This window comes from Pholis gunnellus, assembly GCF_910591455.1.
Source record: "Pholis gunnellus genome assembly, chromosome: 23".
In the NCBI taxonomy this organism is placed as follows: domain Eukaryota; kingdom Metazoa; phylum Chordata; class Actinopteri; order Perciformes; family Pholidae; genus Pholis; species Pholis gunnellus.
Window position 1 is genome coordinate 2,888,292 of NC_136550.1, and position 24,521 is coordinate 2,912,812.

At 42.5% G+C, this 24,521-nt stretch overlaps 1 protein-coding gene across 3 annotated transcripts in view; it reads left to right on the plus strand.

Moving 5' to 3' along the window:
• The window catches only part of col4a6 (collagen, type IV, alpha 6), a 98,755-nt gene that overhangs the window by 48,192 nt on the left and 26,042 nt on the right, over positions 1-24,521 (plus strand). For all 3 annotated transcript variants that reach the window (XM_079184719.1, XM_079184721.1, XM_079184720.1), the window contains exons 4-5: positions 10,271-10,345; positions 24,382-24,516. In XM_079184719.1, the coding sequence (XP_079040845.1) occupies positions 10,271-10,345; positions 24,382-24,516 (210 nt within the window). The remainder of the gene's footprint in view (positions 1-10,270; positions 10,346-24,381; positions 24,517-24,521) is intronic.

Genomic DNA, 24,521 nt, shown 5'->3' on the forward strand with positions numbered 1-24,521 from the left:
TTTATAAAAAGCAGCTGGATGTATACTTAGACAACAAAAGCCTGATGGGAATAGTCTTAATTCATTTTATCCTTCTTCTAATCTTCTTCAAGCAAAACAATGATGTGTTTGAACAAGTCTTTGCAAGACTGAGACAACGCATCTTTCCTTTATTGATTTCTGACGTTGTGTAGTTCATTCCGTGTGTACTACACACTGCAGTTTGTCTCCTGCAGCCGTCAGCTCTGTTCATACTCAACCAGCTGATGTTAACATCGCGCTACACTAATGGATCCTCCGGTTTTACGACCCTGAATGTGCATTGTAAATATTATCTTTAGCATCATGCATCACTTGGCTTCTACTTTGCTAATTGAAATCCAATCATAAATACTTCTATGTGGTCTAATACTGTAAATACTGTCTTGCACTGTAATGCTACTCGTCTCTGTCTTGAGCTGGATATTTTGTCAAACTCTCTCTAAACGTTTTTGTCGTGGTCAGATATAAAGTTTTGCTCTATCCACACTTGGAAGTTGGAGCTGATTTATCAGAGTAATAATTCCTTCATGTTGCACAGTGAGAATAGTAGCAGGACGGAACCAAACCCAAATGGGATGTTTACTTCCAGAACATCAGATCCAGCTGCTTACAATGAATCAGTCCTGTTTATTGTCCCGCCTAGACTAAACGAGACAATCGACAGATGTAGACACCGAGGAGACAAACAGGTGCTGCCTTTGTTGTACTCCTAATGAAGTTGAGTCAGAGAAGATCCATGTCAGTTCATCTTTTTTTTTATTGAAACATTGAAGGGGAAATCCTTTTTCTTGTTCTCCTTTTTTCCAGTAGGGATCAACCGCCAAAGACTTTGCCATTCTATTTGTTGTGTTCAATGTCTCTGAGTGTGTCTTATGGGCCTTATGTTGGTCAGGTATTTCATTTGCTGGATTAGAATAAACAAAAACAAGACTTTCCTGACCAGAAAATGGTTTGTATCAGGATATATTTCAGAATAAAATCACATGTATTGCACATTTGTTTTGGCAATTGGAATGGAAATGGATTACGTCCATATTGGATCTACTTTTGATCTACTTATGGAGACTCCAAGTGTAGCCTGTGTTTGGTTTTTTTCCTCCCGATTGTCAACCTTAAAAGCAGCTTTTTATTTCCAGTTTAATCATCATAAATTCTGTCTAATTTCACAAGTCAAGACCTGAGACAGAAACTAGGTGGTGATAATGTATACCTCTTGTGCCAGTCCTTCCATTCCCGACGTTGGTTTGCCGGCGTGTAATTTATGACCTGAACACACATTTCATCTGCTCCGTTGATCACGCAGCGTTCTGGCCCGTCTTTTGTCTGCGCTCTTGTCCGGACAGCGGCTCGCAGCTTGTTTTGGCTGCCACCCCTCGTCTCCTCCTGTCTGTGTCGACTGCAGATGTTTCGCTGCAGAAAACGTCTCCGAGCTTAATTGCCGGATTGAGCTGGCATGAAGCTGCCTGTTCCTGGTTGGTTGCGAAAGTGTTGCCAGTGGGCAGCCGGACGTCTTTATTGGCACGCCAAAGAGTTGCGAAAGGTTCATTCCAAGTGTGTCTGTGCTGAAAGGTGGAGGATGTACTGATCAATTTAGAGCTTCAACAAGTTGTAAATATGATGATTAATCCTTTCCACTGGCAATAGCACAGCTGTGCAAGCGAGGGGAATCCCAGCTTTATTGTTGCACTGAAAGAATTATGGGATTTTCTTCATATTTCCAAACTTGAGTCATTGTCTGATTGAGATCCATGTACATTTTTCCGCTCTTTCTTCCCAATAGAAGTTTTAAAAAAGGTGTTTCTTCTGATACTTACAGACCTCTGCAGTGTGTGTTGACCCTGCATGCACTTTTAAAAGTGACCCGCTGTTCTATACTTGGTGGTTTGGGTTTATTTTCATGTCACTGTTGTGCAATCACCGTGGATTTATAGCTGGAGAGAAACCAAATCCCGACCGGAAGCTCATGTTCTGACGATGTGGACTGTCGGGCAGCGTCTTGGCTCCATGTCTGAATACCGATGGGACGGGGGGGGATGGGGCTGCGATGAGAGTCTGAACTTTAATAGATCATGTGACGTGCCTCACACTGGTGTTGATTGTCAGGGCAACAGTAACTCTGCCCACATAGGAGGTGCAGTTGTTTAATTATGGCGCTGTTACTTTGTTTCTAGGTTTGGAGGAAAATATGACACTGAATATGAAACTTTAAGGATAAAATGTGAAAAACTTTCAATAAGTAACCTGCATATTTTTTTGCAATTAAAAAGTCACTCTGAATCCCTGATTCAGGCCTATAAGGCGAGGCGAGCGCCCATTAAAAGAGGCGCGGTGGGGCACGGTTGGGAATCGGTTATCAGGAGGGCATCGCACATATTTCAGCTCAGCCTGGTTGCAGATCAGTCGTCCTTTCACTGATAACATCTGCTTTTAGAGATAGCTGGGCCAGGCCTGGGACGTGAGGAGACGCTACATAAACCTGTACCAGAGGTATTAGAAGAAACTCGCTACTTAGCTCCTGTTCGGCGTGCGTGCCCGCTCTCGCCCCGGGTTCATTTCGACAAGGCTAGGCAGGTAGAGTCATAATCCTGTCTAATAGTAATGTTTCTGTTCCATCACGACTGCACGAACCTTAGCTGGAGGAAAGAGTGTGTGTGTGTGTGTGTGTGTGTGTGTGCGTGCATGTTTCTGCGTGTGTAAGCAAGCAAGCACAAATGACTGCATGTCGACACATCGACGGTTTTGATCCAATATGATTATATTTAATAGATGATTTCACAGGTTTAAACGGAAACATTCCAGTTTATTTTCTGTTTCAGTGGAAGTGAATGAGATCAGCTGACAGGAAGTGAACGCGGACCGAAGCTCATGAATGTGCTTTACTTTCCATAACTGTGTATTTGCGTCGTATTTCTTGGAGCACAAGTAGACGTCTTCAAAACTCAAAGATGTTTCAATTACAAGTGAGCAAGTTTAGACTTTGACAAGAGATAACTTCATAGATAACTTTTTAGTGGGAGGGGGAAGTTTCAGCAGTCTAAAGTGATTGATGTTATGTGTCGGGAGGTTTGAAATGTCAAGTGATTGTGTCACATCTACCTCATCATTATAAGTTCTTGTCAGCCAGATAAACTCCTTTATGTGCTGTGAAAAATTTTTGAACATTTACCCCCAGGCGTCACATTTTTTTCGCTCGGTAAGATATTTTTTCATCCCTTTGAACCTCCATTTCTCATTTTGATTTTTTGAATTTACGAGGATGTACATCCAGTATATAACTTAACTGTTATTCTGTCTCTGTCCTCAGATTTAGCTCAGCTTAGCTAAACTAATCTTAGTTTACTTTGACTCTGCCAGCAGAGCCACATCATGCAGCACGTTTGGACAAAGAAGTTGAGGCATTAAAGCGTTTTGCAGCATTAAGTCTTCACTGGATGAGAGATTGGGAAATGCAGAGGGGAAGATTTCCCTTACTGTTTACTATCTGCTTATGTAAAGTCCCAGAATGCATCTGGGTTTAAAGTGCATGACTACGAATGTCAACTGTTGCTTTCAAGGACCATGTTAGAGTTTTCTTTTTTTCTTTCCAAAAACTCTTTTTTTATGCACTTTCTTTCCTTTCAGACTTTGGTTTCTATTGATTTCTGCACAATATTTGCAACTGTTGAGACGTATTGTTCCATAGTAATACATTAGTATGCAGAGTGATTTGTCTGCTTTGCATAACCTCGTAACAATAAATGCAGGTTTATCGTCAAATGTGATGAATTAAGTCCCCAAAATCTGCTGATTGATTTAGAAAGCACGCAAAAGTGAATGAAAGCCAATGGTTGCATGGAAAAATACCTTCAAAAAGTGATTTAAACAAAACACATTAATACCTCTGGTGTAGTCCTTCCATGATGAATAGAAACCATAGAAAAGTGAAGTGAAATTCTGCTATTTTACTATTTGCATCACCAAAAATGTCTTTTTTTATTGAGTTTTGAATCTTGTAAAACGTCTTTGGAACTGTTTTAACAACTTGGACATAAAAGTGAAGTCCCTCTCCTGATATATACGCATTTCGCCTTCAGCCAACCACAGCGGTATACTTTATTTACATGCGCAGCCGTCGGTGGTGTCGGCCCGCTCTGTGCGACGTCCTGTTTGCGTCGGGGTTTTAGCGCCACAGATTTCCGCTGTCTGCCCAAAGTTATACATGATCTGACTCCAGCTGGGTGGCCTGCACGGTCCAAGAGGAAACGCATTACAGACACACACGAGGCGCTTTGTGTACAAGTACACAAAGCGGTGCACGTGGACACATGTACAGTCCATACCGCTCACACACACACACACACACACTTAGACACGCCAACACAACGTGGAATAAACAGAAGTAAACGAGGAACGCTGGAGGCCCAAACACAGCTGGTTAGTCTCCTGTGGTGGATGTCAAGGTCACAGATGGACCAGAGAGGGAGAGGAAAGATATGATGGGGAGGGGAGGAAGAGGAGAAAGGGGGACGAAGGGAAGACAAAACAGAGACATTGGATTGAGAGGGGGGAAAAAGGCTCTTTGTTCCTCCTCTTATCTCCACATTTTCCTTCTTTGCCCTTTGCCTTTCTTTATTTGCATAAGCAGTGACAACCTCCCGCTCCTCTTCTTCCTCTTGAAGTCATTCCTCAACGTCAGGTTCAGGTTCAGGTGCGGGTGAAACGTAAAAAGGATTCTCCAACGCTTCACTGTCAGTCAGCGATGATCTCAGTCATGTTTTTGTTGTTAAAAGCTGACAGCGGCTCCTCCGTTAAGTCATCAGAGAGTTCATTGGTTTGTGTTGCGCAATGTCATTTTGACTGGCAGGTGTTGGAGTAAACTCTGCGCTCCCATTGGTTGTTAGCATGCGATGACATGCTGATTGGCAGGCTGAGGATTAAACAAATTCCTCTGCATCACTTGGTAGGGAAAGCGTGAAGGGTCAACTGAAGGATTCAAGGCGGTTGGCTCTTAATGATTTGCTTGTTTCTTCACTTCAATTCCCAGAGTTCACTTGTCAGTTAAGCAGTTTTCGTCTTTTTTTTGTGGAAAGAGATTGTTTTATCTTTATTTTCTTAAACCTTCTGTGGTGGCCGTCACTGCTACTCACGCAACTCCATGTTTGTTCTTCTCTCTGTTTCAGTTCATCAGTCTAACGCTATTTAACTGGCAACTGCTTTCAAAATGTTGATTATCTGCTTCCAGCTTCTTAAATGTGAGGATTAGTAGCTTTAAACTTAATATCTCTGCCGCCACAAACATGATTTGTGGATCTGTTTCCAGTCTGTCCTCTATGCTAAGCTAACTATGTCTGACTGCGACTACATTTACTGCTACATAGTATTGACTGATGAATGAAATGTGGAGGAGGAAATTTAACCTATGGGTGTTTCTCTCCACAGTAAATCATCTGTTGAGTGTTTGATGGGTGTTTCTTTGTGCTTTAGGAAGTAACTGCCGTATTTTTCTAACATTCGCAGTACTAACTTTACTTTTGAGGCTTTGCTAAACTCTCCCCTTGTCCTAAAATGGCCCTAAATCAATACTTGATTACTTCCTTGTTTTAGCGGTACACGAGTTGAAGCAGCGTCGCTGTGTGTGTTTGAACAATCAGTAACCGTCAGTCCTGCAAACTCCACCAGGAAAGTTGCTCATAAGGTTCCTCGTCCCTGGGGAAAGGTCTCCAGGTGTTTTTTAATCTGTCACTGGTCTAATTTGTCTATTCTTTTAGTTCTTCTTCTGGTTTAAAACCTGAAACAAGCATAAAAAGTATATTTCCCAAAACCCAATTGATACAAGTGACAAGTAACCCTAAAACAGCAAATAAAAAACATTTCGTTGTGTTTTATGGGTAGAAAAAAAGGCAGAATGCACATTATCTTACATCAAAATGCCACACATTATTTCTTTAACTACATATCAGCACTGCAATCGGCTTATACATACAGTAATGCCAGGTATTTTCAAGATCACACATTCCTTCAGCCGTGCCTCTCTGACCCTTAAACCACCACCATCATGTTAAATGGGAGGAATTCTATAACATACGAAGCAAACAAAGCTTTATCTCACTTTCTTTTTTGTTTGGAGTTTAAAACCAACTGGCTATCCTGTCACATCACGCTGTTGTTGTCTCAGCCGTGCAGCTCCGTTTGTGTGTAACCCTATAGAACCAACCTTCATGAGGATAACATCAGCCGACCCTATAGGCACGAACGAGGCAAGTCCAGACGCCAGCCGAGAGCTGCCACTCTCGGGTGCTTGAATGGCGTTTTGAAAGAAGTCTCGGTTAGATGCTCGTACATGAAAGTGTTTGGACAGTAAAGTATGAGCAAACAAGCGGAGATTGATTGGGGAACATTAGACGAAGCTTAGAGGCACATAGCTGCGTAATTCCGGGATGACAGAGTGGAAGAAAAACTGTTGAATTTACACCGTCGAATCGGGAATGTGCCTGTTCCATCACGTTATGTCAGTGAACGTATGCAAATTGTGAGCGCGCTGCTTTTGTCTGGAGTGCTGTAACCTTATCTGGTACAAGTCTAACCCTGTAGCAGATTTACATTCCTCTAACTTAACCTCACTGGCGCTAACCTTGTAGCATAAAGGGTCTTTTCACCCAAATTACGAAACACACATACACTCACAGGTTGTGTTTCAGTGGGTGTAAGATGATTAGATGATCAAGTAGCTTTCATATTGTGAAACCAGGGCTTCAGATCATTGTCCTCTTTGTTCTCTGTGGGAGAATGTAGCCCTGAGAAAGCCGATCTCGTCACTACTCGTCATTTTTTGCCGCTTGGACAGAAGCCTCCTGACAGCCTTTTCGCTTATTATCTTTTAAGTACTTCGGGAAACAGTGGCGGTTAGGTTCAGGCAACAAAACAAGCTAGTTAGCGTTAAAAAGGCGTTATGGTTTGACTTTAAATAAGTACGCTTGTAACGTAACAACCTATCCTCATTCAGCGCTCAGTTACTTCTCATTTTTAGTGCGTTTTTCCTATGAAAGTCCAGCCACACGTGACGATTTCCACTCTTTAAATGCGTCAAGTCTTTTCAAATTAAACTTTCGTCTTCACAGGAAGCAACTTAGTTAGGTTTAGGCAACAAACTATTTGGTTAGGTTTAAAATAACTACCAAAGTTGCGTTACTTAAGTACGGAAGTAATGTGACAAAGAAATAAATCAAATGCCGACCGAGCATCGGTATTGAACTAGGCTGTGTGTGTGTGCGTGTCCTTGTATTTCTATCTATGAGAGGACTACGACCAGTTTAAGGGAAGTGAGGACAATTTTTCAGTTTTGTTTTCAGGTTGTTACACTTCAGGTGTGAATCTTAGCATAAGAACTGGGGTAGATTGCGTGTTCTCGTGCAGCATTACCTGCATCTAGACGTCCATATTCCCCCACATCACATGTGCGTTTATTTATCTCCACAATAATTCTTCATTGTGTGCATGTGCGCGCATTTTCCTCGTCTGTATTTGACACCAGATCACACATCCTCTGCTCTCCCCTCGGGCGCTGGCTTAGCAGCTGTTTGCCCGTATCATCCTTCACTTTTTTAAATCTGGGTGTGGACAGAGAGAATTGAATCAGGATCAGCGCCTGAGCGCATCTCCGCCCTGCTCAGGTAGAGGCTGGATTATATCCCAGAACAATGCATCCGCAGGGCCAATAACAATCCGAGGCAGCCGGCTCTGATTGGGTAATACCTGAGAAGGTATTCATGCCTTAACAAAAGGAGGATAATAGAGCAGAATAATAAGAGCAACATGATATAGAGATGGGAGCAAGCAGAGCGCCACACTTTTGTCATCCTCTGCTTCTTTTTCCACATTTTTAAACCATGTTTTTGCTTAAACTGAATAAAGTTTTCATCCTCTTTGCTCCTTTTACTCCTTTTGTTGTTCTTTTATGGACTTAATTTAGAGTACCTTTAATATTCCAAATTGCTTGTTTTACATCTATTTTTAGCTTCCTCTTCTATAGCCTCTCTGGCATAAGTTTCCTTTGAGCTGCTCTCTTTTTTTGGCTTCCCTCCATTTCATTTACCCGCTCTCTTTTTCTCCTTTCTTCCTTTTAGTCCAAATTTCACTGTTTTCCTGCTCACTTTCTCCCTCTCTTGCCCTCCTTCTGTCATTGTGATTAGAGGAGTTGAGGAGATCAGAGGGAAGAAAGCAGGAGCAGCACCGCTGACCTTTCCCCTCCTTCTCTTTCTCCCTTTCTCTCTCATACTTTGTGCCAAGCTCGCGTTCTCCTTGTGTGTTTTTCTCCGTGTCTCTTCCTTCCCCACCGCGTTCACACAATGTTTTATATTTGGGAGTTTTTCCTTTTCCGATACGACGGTCCAAGGAAAGAGGATGTCGTCTGTTGTACAGATTATAAAGCCCTCTGAGGCAAGTTTGTATTTTGTAATATTGGGCTATACAGAAATGTTTTTATTGAATGTTGTAGTAGTACCTCTCTGAAAATACTCAACTACAAGTAAAAGTAACAAAACAAGAAGCACGTCTCTCTAAAAAGAAAAACAGCCCTGTTTTCAGCTTAGTGACGATGCATTTTCCAGCTGATCCAAGAGGCTTTTTAAAGAGTTTATTTAGCTTAAGAAGTAGAAGGATTTTCTCAACACGTAAAGTAAAACTTCATCCTTCAGTTTCAACATCAACACATCCAGAGATAGTGGTTTCCACTGGACAGGAAGGGGGAAAGTATGTACTTCAGTACAATACTTGAATAAATGCACTGGTTGGTTGTCTTTTGCCTCCACATAAAATGTGATCAACATTTCTCAATAGCGCATCAATTCACCACATATAGATATAATAAATCAACACTGTGCAGGGTTGTTCTATCAATCATCATCTTATTGACACTCTTTAACTGAACGCTTCTCAGACGCCTTCCCACCAGTCTTTCCCAGGCTCTTATTATATCAGGCCCAGACACAGACTAGACCATCTGATGACTACTTACGGGGGTCCTGGAGGGTCCTTGACCTCGATTATTGTGATTATGAACACTCACAGACTGTGGTCATATGAACTAATGCACCCTGCACTTTCTCCTCATCCACCACTGTCCCCTGAACCTCCATCCCGCCCCAGTCAACACCCTTTTATCCGTCCTCCTCCCTCCCCTCCTCTCCACCCCGCCAGCGCCCTTTCATCCACTAATCACATTGAAATGCCAGCCATGACCTTTGAGTTTGACCCGCAAATAGACCCCCAAACTATGGACTCTTATCAGACATTTGCTCCTATATTCACAAGGAGGTAATTAAGTGTGTAATTCATGATGTATTTGACATGGATTTACCACGACAAACACACAGATATGTAGGAGGAAAACACACGTATATCTCTGCTCACCATGTGGTCCATCAAGTGAAAAGATGGCGTCAGGTTTTAAGAGGCTCGTACATATGGGCTTATGCCACTCATACGTCAGCTTATAAAAGATCTCTCTCTCTCTGTGCTGCTTATAAAGTCTAAGAGCACCTCGTGATGTTTGGTAGATATCTCAGGAATGCCACCCTGAACACAGAAGGCTTTAATCTGTAGTTCACTTGGAGTTTATGAGCTACAAATGGCGTGTGGTGATGCTGAAGTTTGTTTACCGTGCATGATATGGGATGCATGAGGACGTAAACCTAAAATGTAGATCGCTAGAATGAAAATGCACCTGAAACAACAAGAACTTTGGTAGTTAAAGCTGGTTTGTGTGTCTACCAATCAAAGAAAAGAGCCGGAGGGAACGAACCGAGTTAGAAAACCCAGAAGAGAAAAGAGTACGCGGAGAGAAATAAAGGCAGTAAACACAGACGGGAACCTGGTAGTACATCTTATGTTTGATACATAATTAGATCGGCCCTTTAAAGAATTATGCACTTTTTAAATCAACACTGACTGGATCTCCTAAATCCGGTTTAAATCCCTGCCAACTTCTCACTGATGCAACTACTCCTCCATCCACATGAGCTCGAGCTCTTCTGCCTCTGTTTTCCGTGTCTTTTGTTTGATTTGTTTCTTTTATTCATGAAGGGATTTAGACAAATCCTTACAGTTACATTCTGACGATGCATTTATTCGGTGAAGTGTGTCGCTCAAACGAAGAGGAAGTTCGACATTCGAACTCCAAAATGTCTGGTCTTGAACAAAGAATTCTCCACATATATTTCCAAAGCACAGGTTTGTAATCTCGGTCTGTTTCTCTTGTCTTCTTTTTCTGCAGGGTACGTCTGACGAGCCGTGTGCAGGCAGAAACTGTGGCGAAGGATGCAGGTGCAACCCGGAGAAAGGCAGCAGGGTGAGTCCCGTCTCATCTGCATGATAGCGCCAACTTGTCACCAACCCACTATTTTAGTTCCTGTTCCACACAGACGCAGAGAGATGTTGATTTGACATCCTTTTAATCAGGGCAGTTCTCAGCCTGGTTGGCCCTTACGTTTGACTTTACACTGTGATATTACGTCGCATTATAAAACTACACATTTCCTTTAATAGTTAAGACATGATGTAAATGTTAGCTTGTATGGAGATGCAAGAAGTACAGTAATGTTTCTATTAATCCAAACCCCGGCTAAAAACTATAATAACTTTAAATTGTAAGTTGTTATTTCCATCAGTCGTACATGTAACACATGGGAGTGTTTGAGAGAAAGGCTATCAATCCATCTTCATATTTTAATTATCCATCACAGCAGCTTATCTGTTTGCCTGGGTACAGATGTTTTAGCTCAAATTAATTGCACTAGATTAATGGTCGAGGTTAGTGGTTTGCTGTTTATTTGTTACAGTGCATTCATCCAGTTTGAGGTGAACTGTTTTAGGAAATTAATTTGCAGGAAACAAGTAAATTGCCTTCACTTCAGTGCGAAGCAATGACCCCGGGGCTCTGGTTTGCATTTTTTGTTATCTCTTTTCATCAACAGGCACAGACATTATCGGCGTATATCAAAGTCAGCTCTGTGTTAGTCCGTGTTATACATGTTACAACATCCATACAAACAACTCTGTGATTTCTCCAGGCGAGGAGTGAGACGAAAACAAAACTGTGTCTTCAGGCGAGGAGCTCATCTTCTTGTCATTGCTGCCATGAAATAAACACCACGTGTGGTGACTGACTCATAGATGCATAACATAATTTAAACGTAACAAACACACTTATTTCAGTATAGAGACTTTCAGCTGTTTAAATTGTATGTTGCGACACACAGAGCAGCTCTACTCTCTGATTTATGACTCGGAGAGACAGTTAAGAGGAAGGTTTTGTGGACGTTTTACACGTCAATATAAAGCTGCCTGCGTCATGTAAATTCCTGTACATTAACAAGCCTCTTTAAGTGCTGCAGCATCATCAGGTCAGAGGGGTGCAGGCCCTAAATATTTAGCTGGAAGGGCTTCTCTTTATCTTATGATTTATTCCTGACCAACATAAACAATACAGAAACCCTACAGTATGTTAATGTAGAATTTTACTCATTCTGAAGCATTTTATGTTCAAATTTCAATATAAAAAAGGTATTAAAGGGGATAAGTTTGGTCTCAGATGTGGTGGATTATTATTTATTTACACACATGTGTATTAATGTAGCAAATAACGCAAGAAAATCAGTGTGTGTGCCGTCCATGAGTCAAACTAAATAAATGTGGTTTAACTAAGACTCTGAGAGAAACGTAAATATAGTCAAAAATAGATTAATATGAATACTGAAAGATAGATTTAGTCTTTAGCGGCTTTTAATTAAATCCATAAATTTGCAATTTATCGCCTGTAACACCATAATATTGAAGAATATTTCAAAAGAAGAAACAAACTCCAGCTGAGACCTGTGTGTGTGTGTGTGTGTGTGTGTGTGTGTGTGTGTGTGTGTGTGTGTGTGTGTGTGTGTGTGTGTGTGTGTGTGTGTGTGTGTGTGTGTGTGTGTGTGTGTGTGTGTGTGTGTGTGTGTGTGTTCACATCTGGCTAAAAGCAGACTAACTGTAAGCTTCACACTGTAGCTCGGTCTCTCTCAGCCTGTATCCAAACAACAATTACTGTCTGACACAGAAGCCTGCACTTACTGCCTGCACACACTGTACGCCAGTCGAGGTAAATAACATAGCGACGACCTGCCACATTACACCCAGGTACCTGTAGGTAAATGATATAGCTCAGGTAATACCACCTACCCCCAGAACAGGCCTTGTGCTAGCCCTAAATGACACAGCCGCCGCCGGATTACCTTCTTTAGCTGACAGGTTTAAGTGGTAAGGTGCTTATTTGTCTCTTTTCAGTTTTACTTTTGCACTTACAGGTCGGTGAGGCGTGTTCTTGATCATAGCGGTTAACGGCCCTAAAGTTCACAGGAGGAAAGTAGTTTCAGTCGGTGTTTGAGCTTATCTCTTTTAAAAATTAGAATAAATAAAATTGTGGTTCTTAGTTTCAAGCAGGATAAACATGATTTCAGTTACAAGCTAGATTTTGTATACACGCCGTTAAAAAAATGTGAGCAAGAACATCTAATAATAATGTTTTCCATGGATGTCTTTCAAATAGATTGTGGTAAAGTACTGCACGGAGGAAAACAGGACCGTTTAGACTAAATATGTTGGTTACAGGAGATGCTATTTTAAATCCCATATATCGAGTCATTTGCCACAACAAGTTTGAATCAATTTGATACGATATTCCCCAAAAACATATCTCCAAAATCAGTCTTAAATGTATTGGAATTAGAGGCATTGCCTCACTTTTATTCCGGTTAATCTTTATACCCTAAAAATCCCCAAAGTACTGATTGATAGTAAAGAAAGACACTGGTCTACTAACGGCGAGTAATACATCATCCTCATACATGTTCAATGTCTAACTCTATCCATAACCGTTCACTGTGTAGATCCAATATAGAGCCTGTCATCAGCTCATGCATCATCAAAGTTCACATGGGGACACATTATGTCCGAAACTTTGGCACTTTTACTGAGAACATAGCAACACACGTAATGAGATGAATCAGGCAGGTGATGCTCTGTTGATCCCCGAGGGTGAAGTCTTGTCAGTCGTTTAACAGAACAAATGATGAGGTTTATCAAAAGGTCAACTCTTGATGCAATCTATCACAGCCACGGAAAGAGTACTGCATGTGCTGTGCAAGTATAATTACTGTTTGTGTGTAAAGGCGTTTCTAATGTGCGTCTATTCATTGTTAAGACGACAGTTGTTGCATGTAAACCTTCTCATGCAAAAGGGAGGAAAAGGAGCCGAAGCAGAAAACTGTCAAACTAGATTCTGTGAATCAAGGAAAGGTTAGATTACTAAATTAAAGTTCAAGGAATAGTTTAACATGTTGGTAAATACACTTTGATGCTTTCTTACCAAGATTTAGGCGATAACATCGATACCACTCTCAGATAAATCTGTTCAGTATGTAGCTGGCGCCAGCAGCCGGTTAGCTTAGCTTAGCATAAAGGCTGGAAACAGCTAGCCTAGCTCTTTTCAAAAGCTAACAAAATCTACCTACCAGCACCACTAAAGCTCACAAATCAACACTTTACGTTTTGTTTGTTATTCGTACAAAAACTGAATTGTAAAACAGCAGTCACTGCTGTTTCCTGTCTTAATGCTAAGCTAAGCTAACCAACTCCTGGCTGTAGCTTTCATATTTACTACACGACATTGGTACCAAACTTCTCATCCAACACTGAGAAAAACAATAGTTACAAATATTCCTTAAAAGGGCCACAAACACAGAAATTGTTTTACTGTAATTAAATAAAAGAGAATAAAAACACAATAAACGTGTTTCTATTCAATTGTAAAGCAAATTTTGAACACAGAAGTCTTCAGGAATGTGTTTCAATGGCATGTTTTAATCGTTCTTTCGTGTCAGCTGGAGACAAGACGTACTAAATGTACTTTGTGTTTGTTTTCCCACCATTTCATCTCATGCAACCAACCTACAACGTTATATTTATTTATTATAAAGCATTCTCATCGCTCACATTAGAGGCAGTCAGAATATGTAAATGTGAAGATTGTCACTTAAAATAGAAGTCCTGAACCTTTGGAAACAAACAAGCATCTTCTTGTTTCCATTGTTGTTCCTGCTGTGCAAACGTTGGTAAAGCTGGAGGGCATTGCACACACTGCTGTATTATTAGAGGAGGAGGGCAGGACTGACATGCCGAGACGTAGAAATATGAATTCCTCCGGCTAATAAACGCAACACGAAAGCAAAACATCTGTTTATATCGGGAGCGACAGACAAACCTCTCTCTGTGCCTATAAAGGACGAAGCTTTAATCACTGTATGCGCTGGATGGATCTTATCATCTGGAGCTCTTACATCCATTGCTCCTGCCTGAGTAACATCCTTCTCCCATCGGTCATAAAACATCCGACCCCAACACAAACACCACAAAGACACAGTCCAGACGGCCCGTGTTGCTTTTAGTCGGTTTTCATTATTAATAGCCGAAGGGCTCCACTTTGTATTTAGAAGCTTGTGTTCACATGTGTGTGACTTCCCTCTGTGTCATCTTGGATCCATTAGGTCCAATAACATCCACTCCCGTGGAGTGAACCCCCCCCCGGGGGTCAGAGGGCAGCGTTAGGGATGACAGGATGGTCGGTGTGTGTTCAAGCAGTGGTTAGGTCAACACACATTTCAAGTTACGCAGGAGTCAGGAAGTGCGTGTTTTATTTCATTTTTGCCGGACCTCCGTCTGTGTGCCCGTCAGAAACAGAGAGGCGGAGGGAGGACTTCCTGATTCTGTCAAGCTGTCAGCGGAGTCAACTCGATCACTTTAAAACGCTCAATTATTCCAGCTTTTATTGTGCTCACCTGTGTTGTGTTTAATCAGATTACCACAAACTGACACACACACCTGGGTTCAGGTAGCATTCATTTCAGCAGACTCATCAGAAACGCTTTTTGATAATCTATTAATCAATTTGAGCAATTAAAAAATAATGAAAACTAGTTATTGTAGCTGTTTGCATCGCATGTAAAAGTCTCTCTCTCTCTCACGCACACAGACAACAGAAGGGCGGCAGGAATAAAGGATGCGTAGAGAGGAAAGAGGAAAAGAGAGACTTTTAAAAGACGATGAGGGTAAAGTGATAGTGGATGTGTGTCTCGCTGGGATGGGAAGATAAGAGAAGGAGGGATGAAACGCCTCCGCGGGGGCCTCTCGGTGAAAGACGCCGTCTCTCCATCCCTGAATTCCTTTACTTTAATCCTGAGAGAGAGAGAGAGAGAGGTTGGCTCGATCCCTTTTATGTCAAACCAGGAAGAGGAAGAAGAAGAAGAAGAGGAAGATGGGACAGATTGAGCAAACATAAAGGAGCAGAAGACGAGGACAACCGGGTTGCAAGAAACTTTAATCCCAAAGCAGGAAGCAGTAGAAAAAGGAAGGAATTAAAAACATCCAGGAAGTTGGCAGGAGAGGACGATAAAGACGGAGATATTACAGAAAGTTAAAGGATTGAAGTGAAGATCAATGCAAACTAAAATAGAGTTTATTTTACGCACACATTTAAAAAAGCTTCAAAGTTTGTAGGAGTATGTTTCTTGAGCCTTAAAGTCTTGCAATAGCCCTTTAACCTTTATCGCTTCCCAAAAAAATACACATAAAGAAAGAGGGAAGGATAAAGGAAAGCGATATTGAGGCCCGTTAAAGGAAGATGGCGTGTATTCACACACAGACGGAGGCTCAGATTGCACTCAGATAATCAGAGCCCTGAGACAAGCATGAGCGCTGACTTTGATCTTCCTCCTCCTTATCTTTCAGTACGTCTCCCACCTCTCTCACCATGCCTCCTCTAATGTGTCGCGTTTGTGATTATGAAGCTTGTGCGGTTTTCGGATTGTGTGTGTGTGTATGTGTGTGTGTGTGTGTGTGTGTGTGAGTCTGGGGATGTATAGGACAGTCTTATCACACACACGGCTGGGCCCCTACATGGCATTTTATCAGGCTGTCCCTCCTTTTGAGGTCGTGGTCTTTGTTTTGGCTTCGTCTCAACACACACACACACACACACACACACACACACACACACACACACACACACACACACACACACACACACACACATATACATATACATACATAGACGTATAAAATGGTGGTAGAGCGGCCATTTTGCCTCCCAAAATGTCTCGACAAAACAAAAAGCCGTCTCCTTGTCTTTCAACGATAGAAAAAAGGATGCGACTTCTAGCTTTGAACTTGTCTCTTAAACACACACACACACACACACACACCTGACACTCGCAGGCGGCTCATCCCGTCACCAAACACTGGGTTCAGTCTAGCAAAGGTCAGAGGTCACAGCCGACACAAAGGCCATTGTAGACCAGAAGGTCAGGGGCACCAGGATCACAGACTCCGAGATAGACAGGTCAAAGTGTGTGTGTGTCTCTTTTATCTCTTCTTTGCGTCTCTCCTTTCTCATCACTCTGAGCTTCCTTTCTTTTTGGATCTTTAATGGTCTTTAAAATCCTAAAACTTTATTTAATCTCATGAATTAAAGTTAAAGGAATACTTCACAAATTGAGCCTTCGTACATCAGTTACTCTCCTCCTGTTACCTTGAATTCTTGAAGAAAACGGAGAATGAAAGAACAGAGAAAAGCCTTGATGAATTAAAGTAAAAGGGGGTCAGCGGCTTTCCTCCGTTTTCTGATTCTTCGTTTCACGCCAGAAAAATAAAGTTTTCTTCAAGAATTCAAGGTAACTCTGGCTGAGTAATTGACATATCGATAGTCAATGTGTGGTTGAAATATTTGTTTAAAGGTAAAACAACAAAACAAACGTCACTGTTTCCTGTTTAGTGTAAAAGTTTAAAGTCAAACTAGAAGGAAACAGTAGAAGAAGAAACAGCTCCCGTACCAAAGACCTGTTGCTGCATCTTCTCTGTTTCCAGTGCACACTGCTGCCCTCACATGGCCGCTTTAGGAACTGCCAGCAAGAGTTCAAGTTTGAGCAGTTTCTCGTGTTTTATCACAAAGTTTGAGATTTAATGTGGAAAAACAAACTCCTGCAGTGAATGCAGTTGAAAGCTAGGAAGCTGACCTTATGTGTAGATCTGTTTGTGACGTTCAGCCTGTTTAAACCTGTTCATGGTCGTTTACTCATTCATCTAATCGTAACTGAAGTCTTTGGCGCAAAGTTCAAATAGATAAACGTATGAGAACATACAATAAAAGTATGAGAACATACAATAAAAGTATGAGAACATACAATAAATATATGATAACATGCAATAAAAGTAAATTATGTGGGAAAAAGGCCAAAGGGAAGGTGTAACTGGGTTCCTCCTCCTCCTCAGCTGTCCTTTCTGCATAGAGCAGGAATTAGACACCTTCTGGGTGATCTAATGTCACACACACACACACACACACACACACACACACACACAAACACATATACAAAGGGCAAATCCTTGAGGGAATGTACAAAACTGGTTATTACTGATTTTATGGCTCTTGTGATTTGATGTGATGATGACGGCAGAGTTATTTATGACATTTCCACTCACACACACACATATTTAACACACTCACACACACGCATTCAACACAAATTCAAACTGTAATTTATGACTTTTTTTTTTCTTGCCCCGCCCTGCTCATTGCTGAAGCTCAAACTTAGACTGTAAAACATGTAGATGCTCATCGCCTTTCAAAAGGTCAAAAATACTTTTGCAATCGTGTGTGTGGTTAAATCCCATGTGTGCATGGTTATTAAGATAACATAAGAAGATGGTTTTGACCTTATAGAGGGATAGAGGGATTACTGAACAGGTCTACTGGAGAGGTACAGCGGCCTGACAGGCCTGAGCCTCTGTCTGAAGTTACTGATAACATTTCTTTTTGGGAAGTCACAAAGGGCCATAAAATTACCAGAAGGAGAAGTGAAACTACCAAAAAGAGACACCAAATAACTTAAAAGACACAAAACGAGGACAAAGAGATGCAAAACAACCAAAAAGAGATGCAAAACAACTTCAAAGAGACACAAAACGACTACAAAGAGACACAAAACGACTACAAAGAGACACAAAACATCTACAAAGAGATGCAAAACAACCAAAAAGAGATACAACACAACTACAAAGAGACACAAAACAACTACAAAGAGACACAAAACATCTACAAAGAGACACAAAACAACTACAAAGAGACACAAAACATCTACAAAGAGATACAACACAACTACAAAGAGACACAAAACGACTACAAAGAGACACAAAACAACTACAAAGAGACACAAAACGACTACAAAGAGATGTGTAACGCCCAAAATGAGAAACAGAATACCAACAAAAAAGAAGTCTCTGTGAATACGTGGCTGTTGTTCTCATGTAGGAGAGTTGGGGCCCTTTACACGTCGGTGCCGTCTCATAATCCGTCCATGTGGAGGGGCCTCAGGTTGGGCCTCAGTTTGGGCCTCAGGTTGGGCCTCAGGTTGGGTGGGCGTCTGATTGGATCAGGAGGAAGTACAGCTGCTTTATTTCCTATCTCTGGACTCGTAGTAGAGGAGAAGTAGAGTCCCACGCTGCTCACACACACACACACACAGAAAATATGCACATTCTTATGAACAAACTCTGCAGGAATCTGAAATCCCTTCCTAACTAAACACAGCTGGATGGAGCTCGTCTTCACACACTTCAGTCCTTTTGTCACGCAGGCGGGAGAAGGTGACACGTCGCCCCGTTCTAAACACAGAGAGGCCAAGCGGACCAAAACAAACAGGAGGTTCACTCGCCGTATATTTTCACATGTCCGATGAATCGGATCTGAAACACGTTTTTGACGTTGTTTTGTTCGTCATCTCCCACATTCTCGGCCGTCTCTGCCGTCAACACACTTCAGTGTTGTTTGTAAACGAGTGTTCGGCCCAGACGTTGAGGTCGATCAGCAGTCTGGGTTTCGTCCTGACGGTCGCAGCACTTCTTCTTGTTTGGAGCATCGCGGAACAATAACACTTGCAACGATAAAGTAAAGAGGACACAAATAAACTGCCGTTCGCTGAATTGAGGTATTGAAATTGAAATAATCAAAATAAAAACAAGAAGCATACATAAGGAGGAAGAACTACTGACATGTATAAGATAGAAGTGAAAAAGATTATAGTAGGCTTATAGTATCAGCTGTAATTTAGCTAATACCTAAAAATATCCAGATGTCTTCGTACCTGTCACAATGCCAGACGCTGCGTCGTGTTCGTAATGACACAAAGTGATTCATTCGTCACTCTCAGGCCGCTTTCTGCTCTTTTTGCTCCACATGTGAAGCTTCTTTTGCTGATCTTATCTCTAAAAAAAGTCTTGGTTTCCGTCACAAAGGACCATTTATTTGAATCCGTAGTTTAACTTTAGTTTAGCAGCACTCGAGTGGAGGTGTTGCTGCGTCACAGAGAAACAACGACGTCTTTACAACTCAAAAGAAATATCTAAACGTGATTCTTTTTTTGCCTTGTTTACCTCAAACAAATCCTAATTGAGTGTAGTAATTGATCTTTATCCACATTACCTCAACGGGCACATCTGTACATCACTTTTAAAGGCCTTAAAGGTTTAAACGTGACAATTACATCTTGCTGTTTGCACTCACAGGTTGTCGCCACCTCGGGCACATTTCTGCGTTCCAGCCCCGAGTACGCCAATTAGTCCAAGTTTTTAGGGCTGTGGAGTTAAAAATCCTGTGTTTAGTTTTATGGCTTTTCCTTAACTGCTCCTCTGGAGCACGGCCTCATGGGAAACCGGCGCTTTCTGTCTCACTTACTGAGGCTCATAATGAAATTATAAACAAAAAGATTTGATTTCCGTCCTCGTGCTGTAGCTTCACTTCAGCTGAGAAAACACCACGGCTTCATGACATCATCACCGTGGGACAGCTGACCGCTAATGGGGATTTTATTGGAGGGGAAAGCACCTGGATGGATAAAGAGACAACAGGTTGTTTGTTTAATGGCGGCGATTACTACAAACAGATGAGTCAGATGTGCAGAGGAGGGGTGGGAATCAGTCTGAAGAGAGGCATGCTGGGATGTGTTTACATTTAACCTGAAACCCCGAGAAGCTTCAGAGCGTTTATTTTTATTTGCTCGTGTCACATTCTCCTCTCTGTGGCCACTCAATGGACACAGCACACTCATGGCAAGAAGTAGAGAAAAATAGATCATTATTGTGCAGTAACACAGTTAAAAAAGAAAGAAAAACGCAAGTAAATTATTTTCGATAATTTATCTGACCACATGTTTCCATTGTTTGTGTTTAAAGAAGTAAATGTTAAAACTTTTATTTCAATCAAGGTTTCATTATTCAAAAGCACAACACATGTTTTTTGATGAATTGAAGGTAACTCACACTTATAGATTGGGTTGGTTTCCAAGTTTAAGTTCATTTATTCCCCCTTTTCAAACAGACAACACATACATGGTTTTATAGCTTATTAGCTGGAGTTTCGATGATGACTTCATGTTTAGAGTTTATATTGATGTAAAGGAAATCATTTAAAAGAAATCCTCATAAACCTCGTAAAGAACCAAAATCCAAGTCCAAATCCAGCTGTTGCGTCGTGTAGTAAAAATCAGAATAGGAATCGCATCAAAGAAATCTCACTGAATCTCGCAGAATGACCAAAAACTGTCCAATAAACAAGTTACATATTTTGTGACTTTTATTTACAAACAGACAAAATGCAGATTAAACAAAACCGAATGCAGGTTTGATTACATCCTTAGCGCCCAACTGTTCCCAGTGTGATGTTGATCCGAGGCCATTTCTGTGTGTGTGTGTGTGTGTGTGTGTGTGCGTGTGTCCGTGTCCGCCCGCCCTGTCTTTGGTTGATGTATCATCACTCATCCTGAGCAGGACAAACATGTCTGAGGTAAATGAAAGGTGTTTGGGTTCGCGGTCTGATTGCCGGAAGGAAAAAAAAGACGACGCAGCCAAAACATTCCCATCTAGAGAGGATTCCCCCTCTTTCTCTCGTGTTTGTGTGTGTGTGTGTGTGTGTGTGTGTAGTTGAGTGTGGGAGCTGCTGACTCTTTAGTTAGTGTTTTCACTTGCTTCATCTTTAACAGCATCAAAAGTCCCGTCCCTTCGACCGCATTCTTGTAGCCTTTCTGTGCTTGTTTGAGGTTCTGCCGACTCACGTGGCCCGACCTGTAATCAGGTTATCAAACTGCCCCCGCTGATTCAACTTGCACCCAAAGACCCAACATTTGCCCCCCACCCCCCCACCCACCCATCCTCCCTCCTCTCCGCGTTGCACCCATCACCGTCCCCCAGTGAGCATGCGGTGTGACAGCTAAAATCTTCCCCCCCTAGCGCACTCGTAGCTTCAAAACAATGCGTCCCGATAAACCCTCAGAGGGCCCGAGGGTGTGTGTTCGCGGGTTTGTAGGCGCGTGCGTTGGTGGACAACACACACACACACACACACACACACACGCTGGTTTTCACACGCATGGCGGCTAGAATCTGTCTGTCCAAGCACTCTCCCCTATCAGGAAGTGAGGTAGGCCCGGTGGGAGCGGTAAGTCCAGAGAGCTTAGCGGCCCAGAATAGGCTCCATTGTGCCCTTTGTGCTGGAGGGGATTTGGGCCTACAAACTGACCAGTCTGCTGGAAGGTGATGAGGATGGAAGGTCTGGAAGAGCCGGGGCGGAGACCCGCCGGGCTGGCATGAAAACAGACGGGGATGCCAACTGGCGAGGGTGTCTGCGGTGAGACGGTGTCGGGGGGGCGCTGGCAAACGGATCTCTGATAAAAAGAGTACTTTATTTGTATAATGTGTGCAAACTAGATGTGAACCATGTGGACTAGAGAAGCCATTTTTTATTCTAGCGTTAACCAAAAGAATAAACCCACTGTAACTTTAACAAATTATGTGTAACAATTCATATTTGGTGTCTTTAGAGGGCCAGTGTGTAGCATTTAGAGAGATCTATTGGCAGAACTGGTATGCTTTGTTTAGTGAATAATCTCTTGAAAATAAGAATATGTGTTTTCGTGTCCTTTAGAATGAGGCGTCTGTATCTACATATAGGAGCGGCTCCTCTGTTCCTACAGTAGCCCAGACTGAACGAACCAAACACTGCCGCACGGGGGAAGTTTCAGTCGATTGCAATCTGCAACCTCGCCACTAGATGACGCCAAATCCCACACGCTGCCCTTTGAAAGCTCCACGGTTACATCTGAGGTCAAATGACAAACCCACAGAGGTTTTTAGCCCCTTTTAGTTGTGGTTTTACTGCACGTCTAGAACTGGTATACTGGCTCTTTAACCTCACGTACGACCCGTCTGCAGCGTGAACAAAGTTGTTTACACACTCGCTTTATTTCTGAGGTCACTCCTAGATGACCTGTGAGGCCCCTAAATCAAACGCACACACTGCCCCAACCGTTCATGTGTCTTTGGTACGCGTCACATTCATTTCCACAAAATAATCTGATGATTTAGCAGTGCTCTCTTTATTGGTTTCCCCTTCTTTTAGTTCCCTTTCATCCTTTTTTACTTTTATCTCCACTCTGTGATCTTCTTCCTCTGCGGACTGAATTCATGAATTCCATGCCATGTTAGGCAATAAACAGAGACACTCTCCTCCTGCTGACCGTGAAAGAGGCTCTCTGAAGATTACATTTTAGCTGTTTCTCACATTTATTAGCTTTTTTCGCAAATGGGCAAAAAGTCCCTTTGTATCAATGCGCCCGTGGTTAAGAAAGGATGGGAGCAGCAGAAGCATCATTCACCTTAACTCACACGTGACCTCTCACCTTTTTACGTAACACCAGACGGACGGCCGAGTCTTTGAAAGTTACCCCTCTGACCTAAAAAACAGATACTAGAAAGACTAGAAAGAGATGACGTGAAGTGTTTGTTTTTTCTGGAGCTGTTTGGGCACGAATACAGATAAAAAACACGAGCGTGTCGCAGGAGGAGCAGTTATGAAGAGGTTGCGAGCTAAAGGCGACGGAGGCCGACGAGGAAGAGCGATGAAGGACGAGATGGAAGGAAGGCGAGGCGTGAGAGAAAGTGTCGGGATGCCCGCATAGTTTCTCTCCCGGGTGCAACCAGGTGTGAGCTGCGAGCCAGACAGCGTTACCTGGTTCAGCCCTGTCATTAATGTTACCTGCCCCCCCCCCCCTGCTGCAGCCAGCGGGCGGTTAGCTTAGCTTAGCATAAAGCCTGGAAACAAGGGGGAACAGCTAGCCTGGCATTTTCTAAAGCAGCTCCATGAGTTTGATTCTGAAATGTGTTTTTTAGAGTTAAATATCTAACTGTTATTTGTATTCCTGGTTTCATGCTTCATAAGCTTTGCCATACAGAATAAAACGTAAAGTTTAGACACTCACAAGAAGGTATTTATACTTTCTTGTGACTTTTAAGTCACATAAACTGGTCCTGATGCTCCAAACTCCACCCGGCTGGTGCTCCCTGCAGGCTAAAACAAACTCACTAAAGATTGTTTATAACTGGTATTTGACCTTTTTTCCATGATGTGCCCTGATGTCGGATTACTTATTTTACAGTTGTGTGTCTGCAGGCAGAGCGGTGATAGATGTGTAGGACCAGGTGTTGGGAAGATTTATCTTCCTTTTTGTAATGGAGGGGTGTGTGAACCTTTACCTTGTGTGTAATGAAGGGTGTCCGCATCCACTGTGCATGTGCATATACAGTATATAGGAATGTGTGTGTGTGTGTGTGTGCTCTGGAGTTACGTGTGTTTTTTTACCTAACTCTGTTCTACTCCTTTAAGTTAAGGACAAAACCGATGCGCATACATTCAAGCACTCACAGACTCAGCTGTGTGACGTCTTTGTGAAATGAATTCACGAGCAAACAAACGAGTTTATGTGATGAGCACAAAGAAATCTTCCGTTTGCGCGCATAATGAAGCGGTTTCTTTCTAATCTAACTGACTCGGTGACAGCAATAATAAGCCTTCAGCCTGAGTCATTTTAGAATCCTCTTGACTTCGCTTTGACCCCGGACCCGGACATCTGCGCCGCCCTCCTCCTGTCTCCTCCTCTCTGTCTTTACCCTGAAATATGAGCTAATGGCAGGTTGTGAGCAGCGGACGCTGTGCTGTGAATGTGCGTTCCTAACGAACACCCCGCCGTTCCTCCGGCCCCGCTCATTCATCCACCTGTTAATGTTTGAATGACGGTGTGTTATAACTCATGTAATACAAGTTTAAATACTGCTCATGAATGTTACATTAGGGGGTTATGAATAATGAACTAATAAATAGAATGAAACATGTTTGTAGGTTTAATATTCGCGCCTTTTACCGATTGTCTGTTCGTCCTTTTCGTGACCGGCTGTCTCCTCTCTTCCTCTCAGGGTCGTCCGGGGTCTCTCGGCGATGTTGGTCAGAGCGGACCAGAGGGGCCACACGGGGGCCCGGGGCCCACGGGGCCTAAAGGAGAGAAGGGCCACGTCGGACTGAAAGGACCGTCTGGCCCCAAAGGAGACAAGGTGGG